Source organism: Chanodichthys erythropterus, chromosome 14 (assembly GCF_024489055.1).
Source record: "Chanodichthys erythropterus isolate Z2021 chromosome 14, ASM2448905v1, whole genome shotgun sequence".
NCBI lineage: Eukaryota > Metazoa > Chordata > Actinopteri > Cypriniformes > Xenocyprididae > Chanodichthys > Chanodichthys erythropterus.
The window spans coordinates 31,491,426-31,519,200 of NC_090234.1; the positions used below are offsets into that span (position 1 = coordinate 31,491,426).

General features: G+C 37.0%; 1 protein-coding gene across 6 annotated transcripts; it reads left to right on the forward strand.

Moving 5' to 3' along the window:
• pikfyve (phosphoinositide kinase, FYVE finger containing) lies at nt 1-25,788 on the forward strand. 6 transcript variants are annotated; one of them, XM_067408821.1, is made up of 44 exons: nt 1-238; nt 1,764-1,916; nt 4,299-4,489; nt 5,536-5,583; nt 5,813-5,971; nt 6,514-6,525; nt 7,950-8,059; nt 8,240-8,390; nt 9,529-9,736; nt 10,910-10,993; nt 11,093-11,231; nt 11,326-11,483; nt 11,668-11,779; nt 12,005-12,152; nt 12,239-12,457; nt 13,501-13,563; nt 14,045-14,174; nt 14,975-15,155; nt 15,236-15,310; nt 15,389-15,496; nt 15,620-15,760; nt 15,898-16,024; nt 16,397-17,640; nt 19,309-19,409; nt 19,520-19,591; nt 19,818-19,989; nt 20,091-20,269; nt 20,368-20,481; nt 20,571-20,679; nt 20,766-20,920; nt 21,008-21,104; nt 21,486-21,540; nt 21,621-21,761; nt 21,859-21,979; nt 22,067-22,162; nt 22,889-22,972; nt 23,076-23,170; nt 23,279-23,338; nt 24,090-24,266; nt 24,401-24,504; nt 24,618-24,746; nt 24,873-25,134; nt 25,214-25,288; nt 25,385-25,788. In XM_067408821.1, exons 2-44 carry the CDS (start codon nt 1,828-1,830, stop codon nt 25,498-25,500), a joined length of 6,411 nt encoding a protein of 2,136 aa, XP_067264922.1. In that variant the 5' UTR covers nt 1-238; nt 1,764-1,827; the 3' UTR covers nt 25,501-25,788. The 6 variants fall into 6 exon arrangements, with proteins under 6 accessions (XP_067264922.1, XP_067264920.1, XP_067264921.1 ...); XM_067408819.1 differs by having other exon boundaries at nt 2-238; nt 8,240-8,411; XM_067408822.1 differs by having other exon boundaries at nt 3-238; nt 8,240-8,411; nt 12,239-12,406.
• The last annotated feature ends 1,987 nt before the right edge of the window (nt 25,789-27,775 follow it).

Genomic DNA, 27,775 nt, shown 5'->3' on the forward strand with positions numbered 1-27,775 from the left:
ATAGTTTTTTAAACAACAGGCATGGTTTTTATCGATTAGCTATGTCTGACTTTGGGATCACGAGAAGCGCGATCATAACACTGCTCAAACTCTCTGTACTCGACTAAGCGGGTCTGATCAAGTCGCCGAACATCACAAGGGTGGAATTAACTGAAAATGTCTTTTGGTTAAATTCATTAAGGATTAAAGACATCTCTAAACAGCTGACATTGACATGGTGTAAAAAGCGAATGCACAGGTATGTCTAACATTTATGTTATGCCATGATACCTGTATGCTGTTATTATTTTATCAGACAGCTAGCTTTGCTAACTTTACCGGGGCCTTTGATGGATGAAACAGGAAATTTGACGTTGTTGTCAGAAATATAAGTGTTTGTATTAAGTATATATGTATATATATTATGTAAAATAACCGAAACCAAACCTGAATGTGTCTAAATGACAAGCCTAGCAGATTAAATGAATGAAATGCTCTCCTATAGCAGCATCACTGCTTAAATGTGACATATCTCAGTATTCATCTTTAATTATTCGCTCTGTAGCACTCTATTGTGTATTAGCATGTTCGCTAATGTGCATTTTGCAATACGCTAAACCTATTTACAGTTTTTCTCATCCTCTTAGTTCACATATGATCTGTGTTTAGTTTGTTAAAATAATAACACAGCCGTGTTTGTAATAGTAATGCAACATGTAGGGTTAAAGCTCTGCAACAGTCGTAAAATTAGCTCGACGTGTATATGATAAAAGTATAATAGACGCAACTGAATGCTAATGTACTTGTCCTACTATGGCGAAGGCTGATTGACGCTTAACGTTACCTGATTGCGTGAAAGGCAGAAATTAGTATCTTGGCTCTAGTCAGGTGGGCGGTTAGTTGATTGGACGCTGGTACGCTAACGTCAGTATAAACTAATTATTATTCATGAGGAGGCCTTCGCCATAGTACAGTTCTCAGGGAATCACATGACACTATTGAAACTCATGTTTTCGTTTTCCGGTCTTTTTGAGCCATTACTCTGTAGTCTGTACACATCATTTGGTCACACAGAGTTACTCTAAAGTGCTGTTTCTGAAATTAGTGGATAATAGATGATAAATGCTGTAGTGATTTGCTATTAACGTTACTTTCTCACTGACATGGAAGGAAGATAAATTGTTTTATAAATCTTAATTGACTGAGTGTTTGAACTGATGTCCACAAGTCCTATTGTTCTAAGGTCAACTTCCCTTACAGTCTTTCTTGTGATTTTGTTTTTCAGGTTTTGTTCTGTAGTCAGCAATCCTGTGTAATCACATGTCCTTATACATGAGGTTTTATTGTGAGGTTAACATTATGTAGTTCTCATGACTGACTTCCCCATAAACTTGTGCTTTAACCTAGAGTTGCGTTGATATCAGAGAGGTTTTGTGTATGATGTGGATTCATGGGGACCTCAAAAGCAGCGTTTTATCAGACCTGTACCTCTTAATCAAAATTGTGTATAATTTTTTTATTTTTATTTTTATAAAATAATATTTAAGAATATTTGTGAAGCCAATTATTATTTTCCCAACAAATTCATGATGTTGCATTTTCAAATATGTATCTCTTAAAAAGTGTTTGTAATAAAGCTCTACTTTTAAAGGTGCCATCGAATTGAAAATTGAATTTACCTCGGCATAGTTGAATAACAAGAGTTCAGTACATGGAAATGACATACAGTGAATCTTAAACTCCATTGTTTCCTCCTTCTTGTGTAAATCTCATTTGTTTAAAAGACCTCCGAAGAACAGGCGAATCTCAACATAACACCAACTGTTACGTAACCCCCAATATTTGCATATGCCAGCCCATGTTCCCAACATCATGAAAGGCATTACACAAGGGCAGCCAGTAACGTCTGGATGTGCACAGCTGAATCATCAGACTAGGTAAGCCAGCAAAGACAATAGCGAAAAATGGCAGATGGAGCAATAATAACTGACATGATCCATGATATCATGATATTTTTAGTGATATTTGTAAATTGTCTTTCTAAATGTTTCGTTAGCATGTTGCTAATGTACTGTTAAATGTGGTTAAAGTTGCCATTGTTTATTACTGTATTCACGGAGACAAGACTCATTATTATCATTATTTTCAACACTTGCAGTCTGTATAATTCATAAACAGCTTCATTCTTTATGAATCTCTCCAACAGTGTGTAATGTTAGCTTTAGCCACGGAGCATAGCCTCAAATTCATTCAGAATCAAATGTAAACATCCAAATAAATACCATACTTGCACGATTAGACATGCTGCATGACGAACACTTTGTAAAGATCCATTTTGAGGGTTATATTAGCTGTGTAAACTTTGTTTATGCAATGATCGAGATTTCTAATTATGCCCCAAAATAGGCAGTTAAAAAAATTATTTAAAAAAAATCTATGGGGTATTTTGAGCTGAAACTTCACAGACACATTCAGGGGACAACTTAGACTTATATTACATCTTGTAAAAAAACGTTTGATGGCACCTTTAAATGATACATGCTTCAAGTAAAAGTAATATTGAAACATTTAATTATATTATAATAAAGATGCAGTTTATTATTTTTGAAAAGCTTTCAATATCGTCTTCATCAACCAAAACAAATACCACTTTTTATCATGGAAGTTTGTCTGTCTGTATGTGGGTCAATGACATGACGTGCATATTTTTGTGTCCAGATGCATTATTTCCTTTTAAAATAGTTTGATTAATTCATGACATAGGGATATCATTCTATAAAACCTATTTAGTTTGAATGCGTTTTCAGTACATTCAAATAGTAAATATTATTTTATGTTTTGGTATCTTAAACCCCCAAAATGTCAGGTGGTGCACCCATCCGCACCCATAAACAGACTAAGAAAACTATTTAAAATGGTGTTAGATTCAAAATAAAATACTATGGCATAAGTTTATGTTTGAAACCTTGCTTATAAACAAATTGTATAAATATCAGTAGTTTTAAAGCTGTTGAGATCATTGAAAAACTTTTGTCCGGCAATTTGTATTATCTCAGATGTCATGGTGGCACAACTGCAACTGGTATTTTTTTATGAATTGACAAAAGTAGTAACAGTAAGCATGATAATGTGGCATTCAGAGGACCTTAAAGGGTTAGTTCACCCAAAAATGAAAAAAATAATGACATTTATTACTCACCCTCATTTCGTTCCACACCCGTAAGACCTTCGTTCATCTTCAGAACACAAATGTCAAAGTCACATGATTTCAGCTGTTGGCAGTTTGACTCGCGATCGGACTCATGATTCGACACACTGATTCATAATGCTCCAATGCTTTCTGAAGCAGTGTTTTGAAATCGGCCATCACTATATAAGTCATTATTTTGTTTTTTTTGGTGCATCAAAAATATTCTCGTCGCCTTATAATATTAATATTAAACCACTGTACTCACATGAAACGATTTAAATATGTTTTTAGTACCTTTATGGATATTGAGAGAGGAAGTGTCATTGCTCCCTATGCAGGCCTCACTGAGCCATCGGATTTCATCAAAAATATCTTAATTTGTGTTCCGAAGATTAACAAAGGTCTTACGTGTGTGAAACAGCATGAGGGTGAGTAATAAATGACATGCTGAACAACAATTCATTGCTCTATTTGCATTATTGTAAGGGTAAGTTTAGGGTTGGGGTAGGTGTAGATGTTAATATATCACAGGTGTAGATGTTAATATATCACAATCAGATAAGTAGCAATTTTAATTTATTGTTATTTTATGGAGAGATTTTGCATCACTTCGGGCCATAGCTGTATCCCTTCTAGCCACAACTGACCTTATGGCAAAGTGAAAAGGTTTGCATCTCTTTTAAATACTGATCAAAGTAGCTACTTTCAAGAATGGGTAGGATGGTACACTTTACGTGTCAGGTGGTACAACCAATGTAACATGAGGAAAATGCTATATTATCATAAATCTATTGTGTTTAAAAATTCAATGTATGAACTTGCTAGCATAGGCAAAAGTCTTTAAAAGTAAAATTGGATGGTAAAGATACCTGGCCACTTGAATGAAATAATTCTAAATTAATATTTATATTTGGTTGTACCACCTGACAAAAACAGTCAAAAAATGATTCTTACAGTGTTTTTATTTAACAATTGAAACTTGTTTAAACACATTGTTCTTGACTCAAAGACTAAAAGGTTTAAAAGAAAAAATACCTTTTTGTGGCAAGAAAACCATAGCATTCAAATATAATCAAATGTAAATTAAATAAATGTATTTGGAATTGGTTTGTTTTGGTTTGTCCCGCAGGCGCAGTGACATGGCTGCCGAAGACAAGGCTTCCTCCTCGTCCACTGCGATGGACTGGAGCTCTGAGCCGCCACTCTCTCCCACCAGTCCCTCCCATCTAACGCACTTCAAACCCCTGACCCCCGAGCAGGACGAGCCGCCACTGCGATCCGCTTACAGCTCCTTCGTCAGTCTGTTCCGTTTCAACAAAGGTGAAGCAGAATTATTTCACGTCATTATGCCGTAATCAACATCTACACTTGCATTTCTTTTCTTTTCTTTTTTTAAGTCTTTAAATCATTAATTTGCTTTCAAAAGTTCACAGTGTGTTTTCTGTCATCAAACACTTATTCATGGATGTCTCTCTCCATTGCATTGCTTTATGCAATTATGCGAACGTAGTCCTTTTTAATGGCACTTATTTAAGTTGCATAGTATTTTGTATTCCTGATTGGCTGTTTGGCTGTACACACCAAATCTTAAGCGTAATCATTTTTATCATTTGAGTATCTTTTGATTTCTGGAATAAAAGTTCAAGGTTATGTAGTAGTCATTCTTCTTTTAGGGGATGTACTGGATTCTGCTGTACTGGAAATTCCAAAATGGCAGAGCAGGGAATTGTATTGAAGAGTCATGTGACAGTGCTTGAGATGTGCCAAGAACACATTATTCTCATGTTGTTGTTGTTTTGTTTGTTTTTTTTGTCCCTTTGTATAGTATCAACAGGCTATTCCCGCTGGAAGCATTGCAGTGACTGAAAAGGGAATCATAAAAATGAAGTTATAAAAGCTTTGAGAAATAATATTTAGGCGCATCCTGTCCAGTAATCACATAGGAGTTTTACTCCAAACTGTTCATAGGGCCAGGATTAGATGATAGAATAAATGCTCTCTATTAAAGAAGTAGTACAGCCTAAAATGAGGGGTAAAAAGCTTACTGTGAGAAGATGAACACTTCAGACAAGTGAAACTCTATATTGTAAGGAAGAAAATCAAACTGGTTTAACAAGTTCTGCCTTCATAAGTAACACACAGATTCTCTTTTTCTCTGTTAAAATGAAGTTGCATTTGTGTTGGACATTGGTATTTAATGATTATTTTTAGGTAATTTGATCATCAAGTCAGTGGAGCTGAAGAAAAATCTGACTCTACAAGAGAGACGTTTCAGGAATTCAAATTACATATTATCTGTAAAATTTTAAATTCAGACTACATTAATAGTGATCAACTCTCTAACCTCTCCCTTTCATTTCTTTTAGAAAAAACAGGTGCAAACATTGCACCAGCAAAAAAGCTTGCTAAGCTTGGTAAGTCTAGCTTTTGTACAGAAATAAAAGTATAGTAAGTGACATAAAGTAAATAAAAGTATAGACTTAATAAATGGGTAAAATGATTTCAGGATAAGAAGATTAAAAGAAGAAATGTCAACACAATGCAAATTCAGACAATCACCACAAAAATTGTACCTGAATCCACCATTTCCACTTGAATCTTCTACCTTTTGACCAAGCTTTTCTGTTGGTTTCAATTGTTCAGAGGAAGGACGGCCTCCTTCAGTGACAGAGAAAAGTCAGTCGGCTTCATCATCACCGCAGGGGCCACGGCGCAACTGGTCAAGTCCCTCCCATTCCATACATGGCTCTGAAACCCACAGGAAACATTCAGAACTTTTCAGAAGAACATCCACTGCTTCAGGTACAAAAACGCAACTTTACATATACTTGTACCCATGTGTCTTTTAATCTTTCAACTATTATCATCCAGGTTTTAGATTTTTTTTTTTACATTGCCTCTTTTGATTTTTGGGGTGAAATATGATCCAGACATGTTCAGTAACCCTATTCTTTTATAGAAGACAATGCTAAAATCATTTGTTCTTCCATAGACAAGACCATTGTTCTAAATTCCTTTAAACATGCTCTTACAAGACTTAAAAAAAAGGCAACCCTATCAGTGGTCTCTTTGATTGATGACTAATCACTGCAGCCTGGTTCTCACAGCGCTTATCATTGAAGATAACATTGATTCAACGGCTAGACTCTGCCCTCATGTGATCCATACCACTCTCAGGAGGGCTACTGGACATTTACTATAAGTTAAAAAAAAAATCCAGGCTATAGTTCAGGAAATCCATGAAAATGTAGTTTTTGTGTAACACTAATGTTGTAAAACTACATTCTGGAGTTATGACAATTTGAGTGGTAAACAGGTGTGTTTATGTTCTTTTCTGTTCACAGTGGAGTGGGAAGGTGAGGATACTTCACATATTTCACATATATTTCTTCACATATTTCATATGTGTGAAGTCAGTTTTATAAATCCCTGAAATGATTATCTGCTTGTATTCATCAGCACTGAGTTGTATACTGCAAAAAAAAAAATATATATCAGTATTTTTTTGTTTGTTTTAGAGATAATTGTCATTGAGAAACAAATATACTAAAGCTTGATTTCAGATGCTATATCTTTAATTAGGTTTATTTACTACACTGGCTTTGTTAAAAATACCAAAATAAAAGCTTTGTCTTATTATATACTTACGGAAGAGGATTAGGGCCGAGCAATAATAAAAAAATAAAACCATCTCGAGATTAAAGTTGTTAAATTTAGAGAAAAAACTTGTTAAATTTCGAGAGAAAAATTGAAATAAAATGTTGAGAATAAACTTGTTAAATTACGAGAAAAAATTGTTAAATTTCAAGAAAAAAGTCAAGATAAATAGTTGAGAATAAAGTCATTAAATTACGAGAAAAAAGTTGTTAAATTATGAGAACAAATTCCTTAAATTATGAGAAAAATGTTGTTAAATTTCCAGAAAAAAGTCGAAATAAAATTGAGAATAAACTCATTAAATTATGAGAATAATGTCATTAAATTATGAGAAAAAAGTCGTTAAATTATGATAACAAATTCGTAATTTAACAAATTTGTTCCCGTAATTTAACGACTTTTTTCTCCTAATTTAATGACTTTATTCTCAACATTTTATCTCGACTTTTTTCTCGAAATTTGACAACTTTAATCTCGAGATGGTTTTATTTTTTTTATTATTGCTTGGCCCTAATCCTCTTCCGTATATACTTAAACCTAAATTTTGGTTGAGTTTTTTTTTTTTTTTTTGCCCTAAAACTAGAGGAAAAAAAACTACTGGCCAGTTAAATGAAGGTAACATTGATTAAAAACAAGTCTTAGAATCTTATCTGACTCTCTAGTAAATGTTTTAAGGATATTTAGATATGCTTACTGGAAAATAATGCAAAAATACAGATTAAGAAAATAGTTTTTGCAGTGTATAGTTTTAAATTAACCACATTTGTTGCATGTGAAAGGGTGTGCTAAGACTGACTGCCTGAAGTTCTTGCTCGACTCCTTTGGTGCTGTAAACTGAACATTTAGTCGCTGATCTTAGTAATTTCATATGCTTCTATTCATTCATAGTCTATTCATGAGAATCATAATCCCACAAAAAATCCTAAGAATACTCACTGGCTTATGTCGGCTGACATAAGCAATCACTGACTGGACCAAGAGTGCTGGTGTATATTTCACTGCAAGCTTTGGTTTTGAATGAGCATGTGTGCTATGTTTTTTCACCTGCATATTGTACTTTAGAGTAGGATTAACTTCTTAAATTGTACATTACTGGTGCTTTTGTGTTTCTTTGCATTTATAGAGGGTCGACGGAAATCAGAAGCCCCTCTGGGCAGCCACGATCCCCGAACAGCTGTCCAGCTACGCACAGCCCTCAAGAGACTTAAGGAGATCATGGAGGGGAAAAGTCAGGTATTGAACTCCAGCGAACTAGTTGGGAAAATCTCTATAGAGATGACTCAAAGCTTATAGATAAAAGAGGCAATGATTCAGATGTGAATGGAATCCACTACAGAGTACAACAGTGGTGTTTTTTAGTTGCTGTTGTTGCAGTTGGATGTAAGAGTTGTGAATTATGTCTTTATGTTCCAGGACAGTGATCTGAAACAGTACTGGATGCCGGACAGTCAGTGTAAAGAGTGCTACGACTGCAATGAGAAATTCACAACCTTCCGACGGCGTCACCATTGTCGACTCTGTGGCCAAATCTTCTGCAGCCGATGCTGCAACCAGGAAATTCCTGGCAAGTTCATGGGCTACACGGGTGAGTGTTGTTGGGGTGTTTGCTGTGGGGAGCAAGGGTCTCGTTCTGACCGCTGGTTTGTGGACGGAGCCTCTTTAAAGAGGCTTTCGACAAGAAGACGAGCAGCTATGTCAGTTTAAGAGTAAGAGCACCTCTAGCATGCTGAGTGTGTTTGCGGTGGTTTTTTGGGGTTTTGATTTAAATGGGTTGTAGTGTGACTTTTGAACTTTGTGGACTAACTGGTGTGATTCTGAAAAAGGTAAGAATTTGCCTGTGCACTTTGACCTTTTAGGAGGAATCAGAACTTACTTAAAAAGCCTCATTATTTCCTTGATTTTTCAAGTTTTTTTGCAGATATTTTAATGCTGTAAACTCACCTTAACTATTCAGATCATGACATTCAGCTAAATTGAATTCTCTGAGAAACTGTTACATTACTTTGGTTGTTCTTATTAACCGTGTTGGTTTTGGACCCCAAACATTTAACCATAGACATTTGTCAGGGTACAGTAGTCCAGAGGTTTACAAAAGGGGAAGTTCTGGGGGTCACAAGGGAGTCCATTCTGTGGGGTCCATGGTAAATTTCACATACTTTTTTAAATAATATAATAAAAAAAGAAAAAAGCTATCAAAGGTATAACAATTAATATTTAAAATGACTTGCTTATTTTTTTAATGTAACAATTTACCAATTTTATATCATAATCATTCCATTCTTTCTGTTGACAGCCAAATCTGTGTTTTTGAAAATTTGAAAATTTGAAAAAAAAAAATGTACCCAGCATTTTTTTTTATCAAAACTGAAATGGCAAATGTTGCATTTGCAAGTGTATTGTCTGTAACCCTCAGTTTTTGAAAAAAAAATATTAGTTTTTTTTTTATATTGCTATTTTTATTTTATATTAGTTTAGTGCTTATTTATTTCCAGTTAATAATTTTAGTGCCTCAACTTAAGCTTATTTCAGTTTATTACCAGGGTAACATTTACATTTTAATTTAAGTTTTTCAACTAGTATTTATATTTTATTCTATTTCAGCTTTGTCAATTAACTGAAATGCTTTTAAATAATTTTAGCTTTAGCTTTAAGATAATAACCTTGGTTGGTTGTCTAACTTCTTGTCTCTTGGCATTCTGCAGGTGATTTACGGGCATGTACGTACTGTCGTAAGATCGCGTTGAGCTACGCTCACTCAGCTGACTCGAGCTCCATCGGAGAAGATCTCAGCGCACTGTCAGACTCGGCCTGCTCCGTGTGTGTGCTGGAGCCCACTGAACCACGCACACCTGTGGGGGGTCGCAAAGCCAGCCGGAACATCTTCCTGGAAGAAGACCTGGCCTGGCAAAGGTGAAGCCACAGAAAAGGGGCAGGGCATAAGGACATATCACTATCTATTCCATTGTTCCTGCTCACTTTACCTTATCCCTATGGTGTTTCTCTGCTCTGTTATAACACTTCTTTCTTACCATAATCTTTGCTCTTGCTGTTTATCTCTTTCACATTTTCTGCCTGATGATTTATGATTCATTTAAAGCATAGAAGCAAATTGGTAGTTAACAAACAATGTGGGATTCACAACGAAAAGTGAACCTTAAGATGTTGTTTCTTTGAGGTTTATCTCCATTAAAGAATAGTTTGCTGTTAAAATAGTTTTAAATGGAGTAAAGAATGTTGCTGGGTAAATTTAATGAAACCTGTCAAGAACATGTCTGGGGTTATGTTTCACATTAAAAATCAAAAATAAGAATACATTCTATTGTCCTTAAAGAAAATAAAGCCTTTGTTTAGGACCATTAAGATATTTTGCATTATGACATTATCATCATATTAATTAAGCTAGGGACCAATTATTATTTCTGTCATGTAATAAACAATGATAGATTAATTAGATTAGTAAGTATTTATACATCATGGTAGCATTATTTTTACTTTCATTTATGAATGAGTTGAATTAAAAACTGGACAAACCATTGACAATAATTGGAATTACAAAAAAAATGTAAACTGTTTAATGCATAATTGTCATGAAAGTAATTTTACAATCTTTTTTTTTTTTAAGTTTTGGAGTGAAATATGATCTGGACATGTCTTGTGCGATTCCTCCGTGCTGTGTTTTTATTCTACTGTAGTCAATGTTTACTCTTTTATGAACCATGAAAGCTTTATGATCTGATGGTACAACAAGTGTAGTCACAGGACTATTATGATGCAAATAAACTTTAACCCTCTCTGCTCACCTTTATTCAATCAATCAGCTAGCTCCTTCTGCTCATGGGTTGTGAGTCTGTCTCAGTGCTCATCTTTTCTCCTTTCTCTTTCCATGCATAGAAAAAATTCCATTGGGATGAGGAAGAAGTGAGTTTTAGTGTTACTTTTGTTTTGCATGACCTCCTAGAGAAGACATGCTGCTGCTCTTGAGTGTGACTCTGTTTCGTGCAAAGCTTGACTGTCATTTATTAACAATATTTCAAAGGGAAATGATTAAGCTGTTGCTGATGTTTATTTGTGTGATCGCTGTAGTCATCAGGAATCCCAGAACAGTGGTCTCAGTTCCAGACTTACAGCAGTCCAAGAGGATATGGGCAAGTCACCGGCCAGGAAGAGGTGATTATGGATTATATTGACCAAATATTCTTTGCTCATTTCAATGTTTATGTTAACAGACTATACATACAATGTTATCCATCTATTGCTTGTGTTAAGGTCAGCTAGTGTGACGAACCTGGCTTTGGACCGTTCGAGCTCATCCATGGTTCCTGCCTACGAGACAACAGTTAGTCCACAGAACAGCCGGGCCCAATCCAAAACCGACCACAGCGAAGAGGAGCGAAAGATCCTTCTGGTATGAACTGTCTTACACCAATTCCCTTCTCAACTTTCCTTAACATTTGTGTTGTTATAGTATGTTGTTATGTAATAGCTGATTTATCTTGTAGGATTCTTCTCAACTTAAAGATCTATGGAAGAAGATTTGCCACAACAGTACAGGGATGGAGTTCCAGGACCATCGCTATTGGCTGCGTACTTACCCCAACTGCATTGTTGGTAAAGAGTTAGTCAACTGGCTCTTACGAAATGGCACTATTTCTACTAGGTAAGAACCTTAATTTAATTTAAGTCTTCATTTAGCTGTAAAAGTATTTTATTTCCTTTGCGTTCTTCTGAGTCAAGTCACATTTATTAATATAGTGCTTTATACAATACAGATTGTTTCAAAGTAGCTTCACATGAATAAACAGGAAAATAACACTGTTAAACTTTCGATTATTCTGACACAGGGCTCAGGCCATAGCTATTGGGCAGGCTTTGGTAGATGGACGCTGGCTTGACTGTGTAACCCATCATGATCAGATCTTCCGTGATGAGTATGCCCTCTATCGCCCTCTGCAGGTCAGTATAAGCATTATGTGCCAGTTATGTTAAATCCAAAATTCAGTTTCTGTTGAAATTGCATGACTGTAATATAACTGGGAAGACTAGTTACATGCTAACTGAAAACACTATTTTTGTAGTTCTGATTTGGGTTTTTTTATTGTGATGAGCACTAGACAAATAAAGTGGAATTGGTTTGATTTCTTCTGTCATCATCTTAGTAATGTGTTTGTTGACTTTCAGAGCACAGAGTTCTCTGAAACCCCCTCTCCAGACAGTGACAGTGTGAATTCTCTGGAGGGACACTCCGAACCGTCATGGTTTAAAGACATCAAGTTTGACGACAGTGACACTGAGCAGCTAGCGGATGAAAATGACTATGTCACACCAAGTAAGCATCTCATGACTGTTGATATCCTATAGCAGTCAGTTTGTCTTTCCTACACCAACTTGCTGCCCTCTCTCACGATTTTCCAGACTCGGCCAGCCCCAGCAAAAGAACATCCGTCAGCAGTTTCCATTCTGCGGTGGACAGTGACTCAGCCGCCTCCATCAACCTAAACATGGAGCAGGACAATGTCAATTTCCACATCAAGAAGCAGGCCAAGTACCCCCATGTGCCTCCTTACCCAGCCGAGCAAAAAAGTATGGAGCCCCATGACCCGTTCACCCCAGAAACCGACATCCATGCACCAAGTGAGGAGAGGCGGAAAGGCCCATTGGCCATCCTGGTTTGCCTCTGTCTGCTTCAAAAGCAGCACTAACTCACTGGCTTTGTTCCAAACCCTAGTGGGCTGCCTCACTATATACTGTCTACATAGGCAGCTACCTTGTAAGGCTACAACCTAACGGCATAGAAACCTCATTGATGACTTGATGCAGTTTAATATTCAGGGTCAAAGAGTGGATGTAAAATGGTGACGAAAAACTAAATTATTGTGCAAAAAAGTCTTGACTAACAATCCCTTAGGAAAAAAAAAAATAATAATAATGATAATGACCTCTTTAATAAGCACAAAACACATTTTAATTATTATAATACTTTTTTATTAATTATTTTATTTAATGGTTTTTTTAACAAATGCTATCTCAGGTTAAAAAAAATCTACAGAGATCTGCATAATACTTTCTAGGATTGCTTTATCCTAAAAGAATACATGTGCCACTGCCTTAGACTTGAGCTAAAAATGAGGCATTTATGTGACAGAATCATTTTACTGCCTTGTGTTTGTATCAGGCTTTGCATCAGGAGCATGGTGGTGATGCCTGAAAATCCTATCTTAGGTAGGCAGCTCACTAGGGTTTGGAACAGAACCAATGTCTTGCTGATCTGAGACCTACCACTCAATACTAGTCCAACCCTCCAAAATATAATTAACAACGGAAGTAACAGCCCTAAATATGGCATACAGTCCTGCATGACTGATTTCTTCCTTCCCAGCCTCACATGATTTCCCTTCCCACTCCAACATTTCATATTAATGCATTTCAAGTTTGTCTTACTACTTCAGAAGCATGGCTGCCTGCTGCGTCATCCATGCCTCATAGTTACAAAGCAATAACACTGACTTCCACTTCCTCAAAAAGACTTGTTGAAACTAATTTCATCGTCATGTACTAGACTGAGGCATCGCCTTATTGCAACATTTACTCTGTTAAATCGATATAAACCGATGTGTCTTCTGATGTCCACTCATGACTGTCCTGTCTCACATACACTCTCTCTCTCTCTACATCAGTGGAAGTCCAGCTCTCTGAAGATGGAGGTCAGCATATATCCATCAGTGATGCCTTCATAAAAGGTAATTGTTTCTTGCATAATTTATTGCAGTTTGTTGCAGTACTTCTGTTCTAAAGTTTAGAATCACTAAGACATATTTTTTGAAAGCTTGGGGTTTCATTTAAAGTTACAAATAAATCTGAATCTGGTGAGTAAAAAAAGAGTGTAGAATGGTCAAAAAGCAATAAAAGAGTAATATGAATAGATAAATCAAAGTTTGAGCTGTTGTGGTTCCATCATAAGGACACCTATGGGAAGTGCAACAGAAAGCATGGGATGAAACTTCACCTAATTTTCATAAACTGACTGCTTAGAAGGCATTAGCTCTGCACGGCTGTCAGAGTTTAAAGAACAGCAATAAATAGAAAAAGACATTTGTAATTCTGAATGTCTTTACTGCATTTTTAACAATTTAATGCGTCCTTAATGAGCATAAGCATCAGTTTCTTTAGTAGTGTACATGAACTATGTCTTATCTATGCTGATGGGTTTCTCCTCCGTAGAGTCTTTGTTTAACCGGAGGGTTGAGGAGAAAGCTAAAGAAATGCTCTTCACTCCTCTCGGCTGGCATCACAGCTCCTTGGACCAGCTGCGGGAAGAAAACGGGGAAAAGAAAGCAATGGAGCGTTTACTGTAAGACTTCTGAAAATTGCTATTTTTAATGCATAAGATGTCATTTTAGGTCGGTAACTTATATTCATGATCAATTAGGAGCAAAATACTTAAAAAGACAGTGCGGTTGAACAATTCCACTATGACATGATATCATTGATATATGAATTATATGACTTCTGCATGTTAGATTCACTGCTGTACTTTTATCAGCAAGTAAAATACTATATATAATAAATACTAAATGAAATTACTATAGTGGATTCTAAATATAAACAAGTGTTCACACAAGCATCACATAAAAATCACATGTAAATGTGGTCAGGGACTTTTGGAAACACACATCATGATTAATGCTTCCTCTTCAGGGGCCATATTACAGAAAGAACTTAAGAATCCTATCTTATCTGTTTGGTAACCATTGCAATTTCAGTTACAGAATGACATTTTTTAAAGTGCATTATCTTATCTTAACTACAGATAGGAAAAGGGTATTACAGAAGAATCCTAACTCGACAAAAAATCTTAACTTTAGGACAGCCCCACAGGTGTGCTAACTTCAAAATTCACATATTAATACCCCTGTCTGAGATGTTTGATGGTGGAAAGACTTTTTGAACACCCATATGATGTGCTGCACTTTGACGACAAAACACTGATAAATTACCGACTCCCATGAAATTTAGTGATAGGCTTTGCCTTTAGTAAGAAAGATGAGATTTTGTAAGATAAGGATCATAAATCAAGTTAAGATTTGCTCCTGTAATACGAATTTATGAAAAATCCTAAATTTACTTTACTAAATTTTAATACTCCCCCAGGTCTGCTAATCACAGCCACATGATGGCGCTACTGCAGCAGCTGCTGTACAACGAATCGCTGTCTCTATCCTGGCGTGACATCATCGTACCTGTGGTGAGGCAGGTGGTGCAGACGGTGCGACCGGATGTGCGCAGCTGTGATGATGACATGGATATCCGTCAGTTTGTCCACATCAAAAAAGTGAGGAACGCAAGTGGATGCGTCAAATCAATGAATCTGGTTTTGCTATATAAAATTGTCTAATACTGGATATTTTGTAGATTCCAGGGGGAAAGAAGTTTGACTCTGCTGTAGTGAATGGCTTCGTTTGCACAAAGAATATTGCACACAAAAAGGTTTGTATTGATTCAACATTATACCACAGAGGAGGTCATATGATATTTGTGCTAACAGTGCCGAGACTTTCTCAACAGATGAACCCTTACATCAAAAACCCCAAGATCCTTCTCCTCAAATGCTCCATTGAATATCTATACAGAGAAGAGACCAAGTTCACCTGCATTGACCCAATTGTGTTGCAGGTAATGGCCACTAACCCATAAATGATCTCTGTGAATGTGATTTCAAGACTATTTATCATCAGACAATATGCTAAAAACACAGGAATCTGAAAAATTATTTCATTTACAATTTGCTTTTTACAGGAGCATGAGTTTCTAAAGAACTATGTTCAGAGGATTGCTGATGTCCGACCAAACCTGGTATTGGTGGAGAAGACTGTGTCCCGTATCGCTCAGGACATGCTACTGGAGCACGGCATTAGCCTTGTGATTAATGTCAAACCTGTTAGTATACCATCTTTAAGGCATCGTTTAAACATTATTTCCACATTGAACATTGACAATGCTGTAATCAGAGCTGTGAATAGTTATTTTGATCTGGTTTGGGGAAGTTTCAAATAATAACTCTTTAATCACCACAGCAAGTCCTGGACCGTGTGAGTCGAATGACTCAGGGAGATTTAGTCATTTCAATGGATCAACTCCTTACAAAACCTCGTCTGGGAACCTGCCACAAGTTTTACCTGCATTCCTTCCAGCTGCCAAATGGTGAGTCTCTATCCCTATCTGTTTATGATGTATGTCACTGTTTTTTTATTAATGAAGTTTAACTCTCTTCTCATTTTACTAAAAGTTGTTCCCTTTAGGGATGCAATAGGCACCATATGGGCTATTAATTGATTAGTATCTGTTCCTTTGACCTAGTATAACACTAACTAAAAGCTAATCTTTAACATTTAATAACATTGTTCAGTGTAATCTTTAACAAATCTGAAAATGAATATCCATTTTTCATGCTGTACATAACAATTCTGTGATGCAGACTTATGATTTTCATATTTTTCATATTTTTCAGGACTGTCATAATTTGTTGGTTTTATTGGTAATTTAAAAAAAAGTTTTGTAAAATTCACTTTACAGATGAACTGAAGACCCTGATGTTTTTCGATGGCTGTCCTCCTCAGCTGGGCTGCACTATTAAGCTCCGCGGTGCCTCAGAGTATGAACTGGCACGGGTGAAAGAGATCATTATTTTTATGGTGTGTGTGGCATACCACTCACAGCTGGAGATCTCTTTCCTCATGGATGAGTTTGCTATGCCTCCCAGCCTGGCTGAGAGCTCCTCCTTCCCTTGTCTGCTGGAAAGCACCACTTTGGAGGAAGAGGACGAGACTGGCGGAGAAAGGGAGAGCCAAGATAATGATGGGTCCACGCTGGGGGATGACAACGTCACCCTTCTTCCAGATGCAGACTTTGAGCCAGGACTTCAGGAGGTTATCAAACTCCACAGTAGAGAGCCTTCCATCTCTGAATCTTCTTATAAAGATGGAGAAAGCCCCAGAATGCATAAAAATGGTTCAGTTGCGTCCTCTTCTGGAGGAGAGGAAGAGATTATAAAGACTTCCACACCCCTTTCCTCCTTCTCTTCCAGCCTTCCCCAAGCGGTGTCACCACCTTTCCTGAATTCAAACCTGAAAGAGATGTCGCAGGAAGTGAACAAGGGGCCAGGTGAGGAGAAGAAGAACAAAGAGCTGGAGGAGACTCTGGTCCAGCGGGACAGCACAAGCTCTGAGACATCCCTTCCACCAGCCCGGCTCTTCAGGGATCCCTTACAGGATGACACAGACCTGTTTGTGACCGAGCATGTAGCTTCCTCAGATGATCGCCTCAAGTCCATCTCAGCTTTATTTAAACAGGAGCTAAAAGACGTTATCCTGTGCATTTCACCTTTTATTACCTTTCGGGAGCCGTTTTTGCTCACGGGGGCTGGACTGCGCTGTCCTAGCCGGGATTATTTCCCAGAACAGGTTTACCTCTCACCTTTATTAAATAAGGACTCGAAAGAGCTGGACGGACGCCGCAAGAGGCAGCTGCTGAAAGAGTCTGGCCCGAGTTCTGGCAGCCTGACTAACGGTACTGTGTCGCACCTACGGCCCATCCAGATTTTGCCCTGTCACAAACTCACGAGTACCCGTATAGCAGAGCATCTAGGTAGCAGTCGGGAGCTGGCACGCATGCTGGCTGACTACCGTGCCCAGGGAGGACGTATTCGGCAAAAAGAAGGAATGCAATTTCGGGAGGCCCCGCCCACAAAGGCTCCAATAAAGGCAGATAGTGAAGAAGATAAAGGAACAGGAATGAGTGAAATGACATGGGCTACTAAGGTGGGGGTTTCTCATCTGCTAGTATGTTTATTCTGTTACTTTATTCCACATTTTGAACAGTGTGGGGCACTTTCCATGATTAGAGCCTAAAACTCTTGACCCTGGTTTCATAGACAAGGCTTAAAGGCTGGTGCACACTGTGCGATTTTGGCCACGATTTGGTCTTCTGAGACAAATTCTTCTGAGAATCCTAAAAGATTCCTATAATCCTAGGCTAAAATCTGTAGTCTTTGCACACTAGTTTGACATGTTCACCGTCAGCTGATTGGAGATCGCTGCAATTAAATTTTACCTCTGATGAAATTCTGGCACTGTCCGAAGATTTGGCGCACTGTCCTGCAGTGTGACTTCTCCTACGACAAACGTCATATTGTCTTTGTTTTTCAAGACAAGCCGTGATCAAAATTAACGATAGAGATGTCTTTGTTAGCCACCCTTTCAGTCCTGCATGTAATGCAGCTCACAGTCACCGAACATATATGGGTTAATGATGTAAAACTCCAGACAACTTTTCATGCGCGCGTCCATTTTTAACTGTAGTACAGTCTGACATAAATGACATCTGAGATCCCACAGTGTGATATGAGGATCATATTCCTAAAATATATCAGTGCCATTTTTTTGTCTCAAGATGCACATCAGTTAATTTTTTTTTCTATGGCACATTTATAAAAGCTACTCAAATGCCCTAATTGAACAAAGGCCTGCTTCTGGCTTAATCTAGGCCCTGTCTGTGAAACTGGGCCTTAAAATTTTAAAGTGTTAGTTCACCCAAAAATGGAAAATCTGTCATTGATTACTCACCCTGTCATTTCACACCCGTAAGACCTTCGTTCATCTTCAGAACACAAATTCGTAAAGCTTCGAAGCTTCATGAAGCAGTGTTTTGAAATCGCCCATCACTAGATATTGTTGAATAAAGTAGTTATTTTGTTTTTTTTTTGGCGCACAAAAAGTATTCTTGTCGCTTCATAACATCAAGGTTGAACCACTGTAGTCACATGAACTATCTTTAGTACCTTTCTGGGCATCTGAAAGTGTTAATTATCTTGCTGGCAATGGAGACCTCAATGAGCCATCAGATTTTATCAAAAATATCTTAAGTTGTGTTGTGAAGATCTTACGGGTGTGGAATGACATGAGGGTGAGTAATAAATTATACAATTTTAATTTTTGGGTGAACTAACACTTAGTTTATTTTTAAATTTATTGTTTTTGATCAGTGAAAAGAGGTGCTTAACCTTAGGAAAAAGTCAAGGTCAAACGAATTATTTTATAAGGTATATTATCTTTTAATTTTATGAGGTTTGCTGTTTTTGTAACTTGTTCCCAAAAATTTGAATGCAGTGTAGAACCCTGATTTATTAATTGATTTATTTATACTTGTTTGCATTAAACATGGATCCCAAATAACAGAGTTGGAAATGTAGCTAAAATTAAGCTGCTACTCATTAGCGGCCAGCTAGGTATTCACTATTGTGGAAAAAATATTTGTTTTTTAAATTTGTATTATTTTTTTTTTATAAAAATAAATTGTAACTTTTTTGTAGTGAGGGAAAATCATTTTGTAACATCATTGCATGCAAAATGTGGAGTTAAAATGAGTTAATGATCAAATATAATTTTTACTACAATTAATGTACAATTAATTGTTTTTAATTGTTTTAGTTGGACTGTTTAAATCCAATCAACCATCAGAGGCTCTGTGTGTTGTTCAGTAGCTCATCGGCACAATCTAATAATGCCCCAAACCCCTGCGTCAGTCCATGGTAAACTCTCAGTTTATTATTATCATATTGATGTATTCAGAATACTGACTATTCTGAATATGTAAAAATGAATGTCAAGGGTATTTAATGTATCTGCTATGTACTTACAGGATTGTAACAATGGAGTTTTATGGCAAGAATGACTTGACTCTTGGTGTATTTCTGGAGAGATACTGTTTTAGGTAATGTATTAATCTACACATTTATTTTTGTTTTGTTTCCTTTTTTCAGGAAAATGTGCATCATTCCTATGGTTGTCACACAATACCAAAATTTGTCAATATAGAAGTTCTGATACAACAGCAAAAAATGATTAACACAAACCTTTATTTAAATTTGTCATTATAATATATATTCTGATTTTTTTTTTTTTTTTTTTTTTTCTGTTTTAATATGGATGCATTTCAGACCCTCTTACCAGTGCCCCAGCATGTACTGTGAGACCCCCATGGTGCACCACATCCGGCGCTTTGTGCACGGTAGCGGCTGTGTCCAGATTGTTCTGAAAGAGCTGGACTCACCTGTACCTGGATATCAGCACACGATCCTCAACTACTCTTGGTGTCGTATCTGTAAACAGGTAACAGGGAAGCCTTTGAATTAAAAAAATAAAATAAAAACAGAACTAAAACTATTGTGTTACAGTATGATTCATGTGAATTGCTACCTATTTTGTTTCAGGTGACTCCTGTGGTCCCTTTGTCTAATGACTCCTGGTCCATGTCCTTCGCCAAGTATCTAGAGCTCCGTTTCTATGGTCACAAGTACACACGCCGGGCCAATGCTGAGCCTTGTGGCCACTCCATCCATAAAGATTATCACCAATACTTCTCTTACAACCAGATGGTGGCTTCCTTCAGGTGTGCATCTTCACAATATAGATCTCATATCTTTGAATATTGAGTACATTTTTATTAACTTTGTAATGTAAATGTGTTTGCTCTTCTGTCATCTGCAGCTACATCCCGGTGAGGCTACTAGAGATCTGTCTGCCTCCTCCAAAGATCATCATCAGGAACCAGGAGCCCTCTAAAGCCAACTTGCAGCAGGATCTCAAAGACTTCTCCCTGAAGTAAGATTCCCTCTCTGGGCATCTCTCCCCCAGCCTGATTAACCTCCTCCGGATGTCAGCTAAATGAATTGATTGTCCTTTGTTGGTAGGGTGGCTCAAGTGTACCTGGCCATAGATGACCGTCTCACCTCTTTAAAAACTGACACTTTTAGCAAGACCAGAGAGGAAAAAATGGAGGACATGTTCGCACAGAAAGACGTAGATTTCTTTTCATGACTTTACTTATTTCATCCAAAGTATTGACCGATGTTCATTGTACAATTACCAATATTCTTCTGTCTCAGATGGAGGAATCCGAGCTTCGCGGCTGGATAGAGAAGCTACAAGTGCGTCTGCAGACCAGCACGATAGACTCGCCACAACAACTACAAGCTGTTCAGGAGTCAGTGGTGGTCAAAAAGCAGGGCTTGTGTGAGACCTTGCAGTCTTGGAACAATAGGTGAGGACTGCATTCATACAGCCATAGACATGGAGACTAAACATCTTCCATCAGAAAAACAGAACTGTTGTTGTATCTCGTCTTCAGACTTCAGGACTTGTTCCAGCAAGAGAAAGGCAGGAAACGTCTATCTGTTCCTCCCAGTCCTGGAAGACACAGACAAGCTACATCAGATGAGAGCAAGGTCAGTCATTTATTTTGCAAATAATGTATTAATCACAAGGTAGTTTTTTATTGTTTTTTTAATTTAGCATTAACAATGAGATGTTGCTTTTCTAAATTAATTCCATTTAAAGCACCTGAACTAAAAATATTAATGCTAAAAATAAAGAAGAAATTAAAAAAGCTTAGATAAACCTATTACCCATTTAGTCAGTTATTGGACCACTAGTTGCCCTTCCTGATTCATCTGTACTGGGTAGATCTAGGGCTGGTAATCAAAAGGTAGTGGGTTCAGTTCTGCAAGGGTTGGTCCATGAACCTTTGTGTTTAAGTAAGCCACCTCCTGGACTTGAAATAAAAGCATCTACTACAGACTTTTGATCATTATGTTTTTGATTCATAGACTAGTGCTTTGGAGTCCTCTCCTCGTAACTCATCCCAAATGGATGGAGAGAAAGGTGAGTTCATTGGTCCTTTATTCATCTTGAAACAGTTCATCTTGATTGTTAAACACAGTTGACACTGCCTTTTCTCACAGAGGACCGTCATCTCAACACATTTCCGTCAAGTTCAGGGTCGTCATCGTTACTACAGTTACCGTCTCCGGCTGAACAAGCTTCAGATGTCATTACAAGCGGGCCTTCTTTTCCTGATCAGGACTCTGTCAGCATCCCAGAGGGTAACCTTACTTTGAACACTTCCTTGTGTTTGCTATACATAAGCATTGCATCTGATTTTCTTACTCTCTTCATTTCTCTACTTCTTTTTCTATTTAGACATGTTTGATGGACACTTACTTGGCTCCAATGACAGTCAAGTAAAGGAAAAGTCAACCATGAAAACCATCCTGGCCAACCTGTTACCGGGCAACAGTTACAATCCCATCCCTTTCCCTTTGTAAGGCTGTTGTGATATTATGGGTACTAAAAATCAAACCAATGCTCTTTTCAAGCTGATAAGTCTTTTCTTTTTTTGGTATGTTAGTGACCCAGACAAGCACTATTTGATGTATGAGCACGAGAGAGTTCCTATAGCCGTGTGTGAGCGAGAGCCCAGCTCCATCATTGCCTTTGCACTCAGGTACAGCTTTTGTACACTTATAACTATTAATACTATAACACTTGACCCATTGATACGAAAACTTACTATTCTATATATCTAAAAAATAATAATAACCTTGCTACGTTATGTACTTTCCTAGTCACACCACTTTCATATTGTTGCCCTGTTATTGGTTTGATTGTTTCGAAGTCGTCTTGGATAAAAGTGTCTGCTAAATGGTTAAATGTAAATAAGTAAAAATTAGATCTGGATATTTTAAGCCTTTTGATAAATCTCGGTCATCATGAATTTGCTCAGAAATGGCTTAAACAGCTTTATTTCAATTTATATTCGTGTGCTGATATCCAGGTACAGGTGAGTCCATATACATTTATTTTTAAAAATCATTTCTATACATTTTTATTATATTTTTGCCAAGTAGATTCAGTAAATCAATGTTGTGAACCAACATTGTGAATTAAAATAACTGATTTCTGAAAATTAAACTTAGTAGTATCAGCATTTTAAATGAAACACTATTAAAATATAGTGTTAATGTTAACGTCCTACTGGAATGGACTTAAAGTCATGTTAAATTCATTGTGATATTTATGACATTGATTCATTTTAATTTTTTCAACAAATAATATCAAATACTTTGTAAATATTTAATATATAGCTGAACAATCACTGCAGTGTTGTTTCACTGATTGTACCCAGGTGTTTCTTAAACATTGTCCTAATGTTTCTATTTCCATCATCCAGCTGTAAAGAATATAAAACTGCCCTTGAAGAGCTTACAAAGACTACAGCAAAGAGCGGAGGTGATGATACATCTCAGGCCATTAGGTACACTCAATACTCATTCCCCTCATTTGCTGTATTTTCTCAGTGTATATTAGTAAAACAGCAAGCTAATTTCTTTTTTCTTCTTCTATTTTGCCATCTATAGTGCTGGAGAGAGCAGAGCAAAGAACAGCCCAGCCAAACCTAGTGACAGCAGCATGTCTCAGCTGAGCCGCAGCAGTGTCGATGCTGACCCACTCAGTGAGCCAAACCGCACTTTACCAAATACTAGCCACTTACAAATAGCATGTATAATTTTCTCTGTCTAATATGGAATGAGACTAAATGTTTATGGGATCTCTTTTGCAGAGGAGCCTGAAAATGGAGACAAACAGAAGAAGCAAACTGGAAACCCACACATTGAGCTGCGTGAGTATCAGACTCAAATGGCGGTCAAAATTGTGGCTCACACAAACTAATCAATGAGTCCGTTTTTAAAGTTAAAGTTATGCTTTTTCAGATATTACCTTTCATGTAGTTATGTAACATAGCTGTTTGTGAATGTAAAAGGTCTGCAAAATGCATGAAAATGTTATTTTCTCCCAAAAGAAATGATTCTGAAATGCCTGAAACTAGTCGTCACTAATTCCTGCCTTAATTCCAGCATAAACCTAAGTAGGTTTGTTACAAATTTGCATAATGCCAGACTATGGTCTTTATTGGCTGCCCGCAAATAATAATGAAGCCATCCTTACTGTTCATATCACTGTGCATAAAAGTGCTAAAGAAGCCTCCAGAGCTGAAATTCAGATATGGTAATGGGGGTTTAGTTTCCGACACTCGTTGTAATAGGTAGACCAATCACAACAGACTGGGCCATCTGACCAATCAGAGGAGGGGTTTAGAGAGACTGGATCCTTGATCGAATTGTTTCAGAGAAAAGTGGTGATGCTGCAGTGTATGTTATGAAAAAATTTGACCTTGGATGCATGTAAACCTATTGTAGGAGACCTTCAAAACTAAATTAGGAACCTTTAAAATATCATAATAGGGACACTTTAATGTTTTCATAGATTTGATTTATAAATAAATTAGCTGTTTATTAATAATAATAATAATAAGTATAAATATACATAAGAAGAACATAATATTAAATATGAAAATTATACTTTTGATGCAGAGTTCTCGGACGCAAATGCCAAGTTTTACTGCCGGATCTACTACGCGGAAGAGTTCCATAAAATGCGGGAAGAGATCATGGAGAGCTCGGAGGATGATTTCGTGCGATCGCTCTCCCACTGTGTCAACTGGCAGGCTCGTGGCGGGAAGTCCGGTGCAGTTTTCTACGCCACTGAAGGTACGACCTGATTTAAGGGTGCAAGATTTACAGATGATTCTTTACTGAATGTTTTTTTTCATGAAGGTAGTTGTTGTAAGTGAAGACTTGTAGGTTGTTGAATGTATTTTGCTAAAGGTGCTGTTTCTCCTCAGATGATCGGTTTATTTTGAAGCAAATGCCCAGATTAGAGGTCCAGTCTTTCTTAGACTTTGCACCCCACTACTTTACTTACATCACAGGAGCAGTTCAGCAAAAGGTAAGCATATACCGTACGTACCTGTATATGTACGTCTTGTTGTAGCTCTGTATGAGGCAGCATTTTTTAGCTTGTTTATTTCTAAACTTGTTGTTTTTGCATCTGTTTTACAGCGGCCCACAGCACTTGCTAAGATTCTGGGAGTGTTCCGTATCGGCTACAAGAACTCTCAGAACAACACAGAGAAGAAACTGGACCTGTTGGTGATGGAAAACCTTTTTTATGGGAGGAAGATGGCACAGGTACATTTTTTTTAAGCCTTTAAATCTCCAGCTTATAATAACTGATTTGACATTGGTGTTTCAGAAAAACTGTGACAGACAATTTGGGTCTTTTTATGCTCATATTCTTCTATATGGTTTGTGCAGGTGTTTGACCTGAAGGGATCCCTGAGGAACAGGAACGTGAAGACGGATCAGGGAAAGGAGAGCTGTGAGGTGGTGCTCCTAGATGAGAATCTCCTGAAACTAGTGCATGACAATCCCCTTTATATTCGCTCCCACTGCAAGGCCATTCTGCGTGCTGCCATTCTCAGTGATGCCCACTTCCTGTCCAGCCACCTCATCATTGATTATTCCCTGCTGGTGGGCCGTGATGATGCCACGGATGAGCTAGTTGTGGGGATCATAGGTGAGAAAATGTTATATTATTTTAAAATCCATTTTGGACTTTTCTTTTAGTGGTTTTTAAAACTCTTGTTTATTTGAAGATTATATCCGGACTTTCACATGGGATAAAAAGCTGGAGATGGTGGTCAAATCTACTGGGATTCTTGGAGGTCAAGGTACAGTTATGCTATTTAAAAACAACATTCATAGTGCTGATATTCTCAGAAGAAGCTGAAACTCTTACCTGTGTTATTGTCTTTCTATCCTGACAGGTAAAATGCCCACGGTGGTGTCGCCAGAGCTGTACCGATCACGTTTCTGTGAGGCCATGGACAAGTACTTCCTCATGGTGCCTGATCACTGGACGGGTCTTGGGCTCAACTGCTGATGGGCAAGGGAATGTTACAGCTGGAAAGGAATATGCTGCTGTCTTATGTACTTTGCAGTGATTCAATGGAAAAATGAACTCTCCATTTTCTGCAGTGTCTGAAGCTGGGCGAGACTAAACCTCTCTTTTTATGCTCTGTAAAAGTTGACCAAAACTGACATGCCAAGACAACTGAAATGGCATAACTTGATAACTCATGTAGTAGTGTTTGTTTATAACATATTAATCTGAACTGTGGACTATGTAAAAGTTTATAAATGTACAGAGATGTATAATTAAAGATTATTAATACTGATCAGTCTTGTGTCACAGTCAAGATATGCATCTCTTTCTGAGATGTTTTTTCAAAAAGTTTTTTGGTATTCATTCTCTCAAATATAAGACACAAATTAGATTTAGATACTTTACAGTGTAAAGAGAATGAAATCGAAAAAACTGAGAAAGTAGTTATGTGTCCTGTAAACTCTACCACAAAAAAACATAAAATAACCAAAATAGAACATCCCCCTAAACTCATATCGGGAACATTATTAAATGACCGACAGAGGACCATGTGGGAACGTTCAGTTAATGTCCCAAATAGCCTCTTTTTCATTTTTTTTTTAAAAATTCATTATACAGATAGAGTTTTGAGCAGTGTCTTCTCAAACAGACATCATGAATCAGCGTATGATCCTCAACAATGGTGACAATAAACAAAAATCTTTTTTGTGACTTTAGTTGCTTGTTTCGTGATGTTCAGAGTTAATCTGTTTATCTGAAAATTTTGTCACCATTGTTGAGGTTCATACGGAGAATCTTGATGTCTGTGTGAATCTACATGAAGCTGTCTGAATATTTTCTGCACAATAATAAAAAAACTTTCAAAATATCAAAGCCGAACAGGCTTTTATGTGTCGTCATAGAACTACAAAAAAGGAAAAACAACATTCAGAGATCAGTGAATAAGGCTGCTGTATGATGATATTTTCATCAACAATGAGCAACCAAACGCATTTGATCAGACTTATTTTTTTCTCACAAGCTTATTTTGAAACAAATGTGCTTTAGAAACACACAGTTACAACAATTGGAGAAAAAAGAAGTTGAAATGTCAAGGGTCAGGAGCCCAACCAAAGCAAGCGCTTACATCTGTAATGGTGACATTTATAAATTTTGATAAAACATCAACACCTCATTAAGAAGATTTGTATGAAAGAAAAAAAGTCAGAGTGAGGTCAGTGGTCAGGTGTGAGGTTACCATTGTGCTGGAGAGTAGAGCCTGTGCTTCAGTCAGTGATGATCCAGAAACACTGATGATCTGCTGCATGTTGCTTTATTTAAAGATTACAGTAACTGTGTAGTTGTGATAAAGCAGTTATATTATCTCATGCAGGTTTTGTTGTCAGCTAATGACTTACTGCAAAAGATTTGCATTTTAAAGAAAAAGTTTCAAAATAATATTCAAGAAATGATCTGTAAAGAACTGTAAGACATTTAAGATAAAATAGTTTTTGTTTGAACAACCACTTTTGTAGTTAATTTAGCTCTAATATTCAATTCAACTTTTTGACAAGGGCAGCAGGGACGATCTGAGAACATTTCCAAATAAAATATTGTTATATATTGTCGTCTTGAATGTTCTGTGAAGGTCCACCAAATAACGTCCCCCAAACCTTAAAAGAACTCCACATCGTGACCACCTCTGAACTTACTGGGAACGTTACTAGGCAACGTCCTTAACACCAGTGGGGACATTCTGAGAATGTTCCGGGAACATAAAATTTCGAGCGGGGAATGAGATGAGGACATTTAGTGTAAAAGCATCAACAAAGTACTTTCAATAGACCAGCGTGATTCTTTCCACAGCAATAACAAACAGGTATCACTGTTGTATCTGTATTATGTAACATACGTTGCCTTAATCAAAATTTTTCATTTACTTCAGCATTGCTGGATACTATTTTAAACAGAGTTACGTCATTTTGACAGATAATAAATTGTATTTACTAAGGGTGTGACAAGACGAGACACGAGATTGAGTTCACGAGAACGAGACGATATTTTTACACATTATTTTTAAGAAATTCCTCAAAGATGAAATACATGATTAGAAAAATAATCTGCAGGTGTATTTGAAATGTTTAACTAATCATCTTGTAATGAATGTCATTTCAGTTAAACTTTCTGAGTATGAATATAATATGCAGTAAAAGACTACAATATTCAAGCACTGTAAAACGTTTTACCGTAAACTGGCTTCTCTCCTGTATGATTTCATATGAATCTCTTCAGA

Excerpts from the sequence above, each read along its gene's own strand:
- pikfyve (XM_067408819.1), top strand. The coding sequence starts at position 1,828 with ATGCCAGCCCATGTTCCCAACATCATGAAAGGCATTACACAAGGGCAG. Across the intron at positions 1,917-4,298 it reads CAGCTGAATCATCAGACTAG|GCGCAGTGACATGGCTGCCG; the intron begins GTAAGCCAGCAA and ends TTTGTCCCGCAG. Across the intron at positions 21,105-21,485 it reads CTACATCAGATGAGAGCAAG|ACTAGTGCTTTGGAGTCCTC; the intron begins GTCAGTCATTTA and ends TTTGATTCATAG.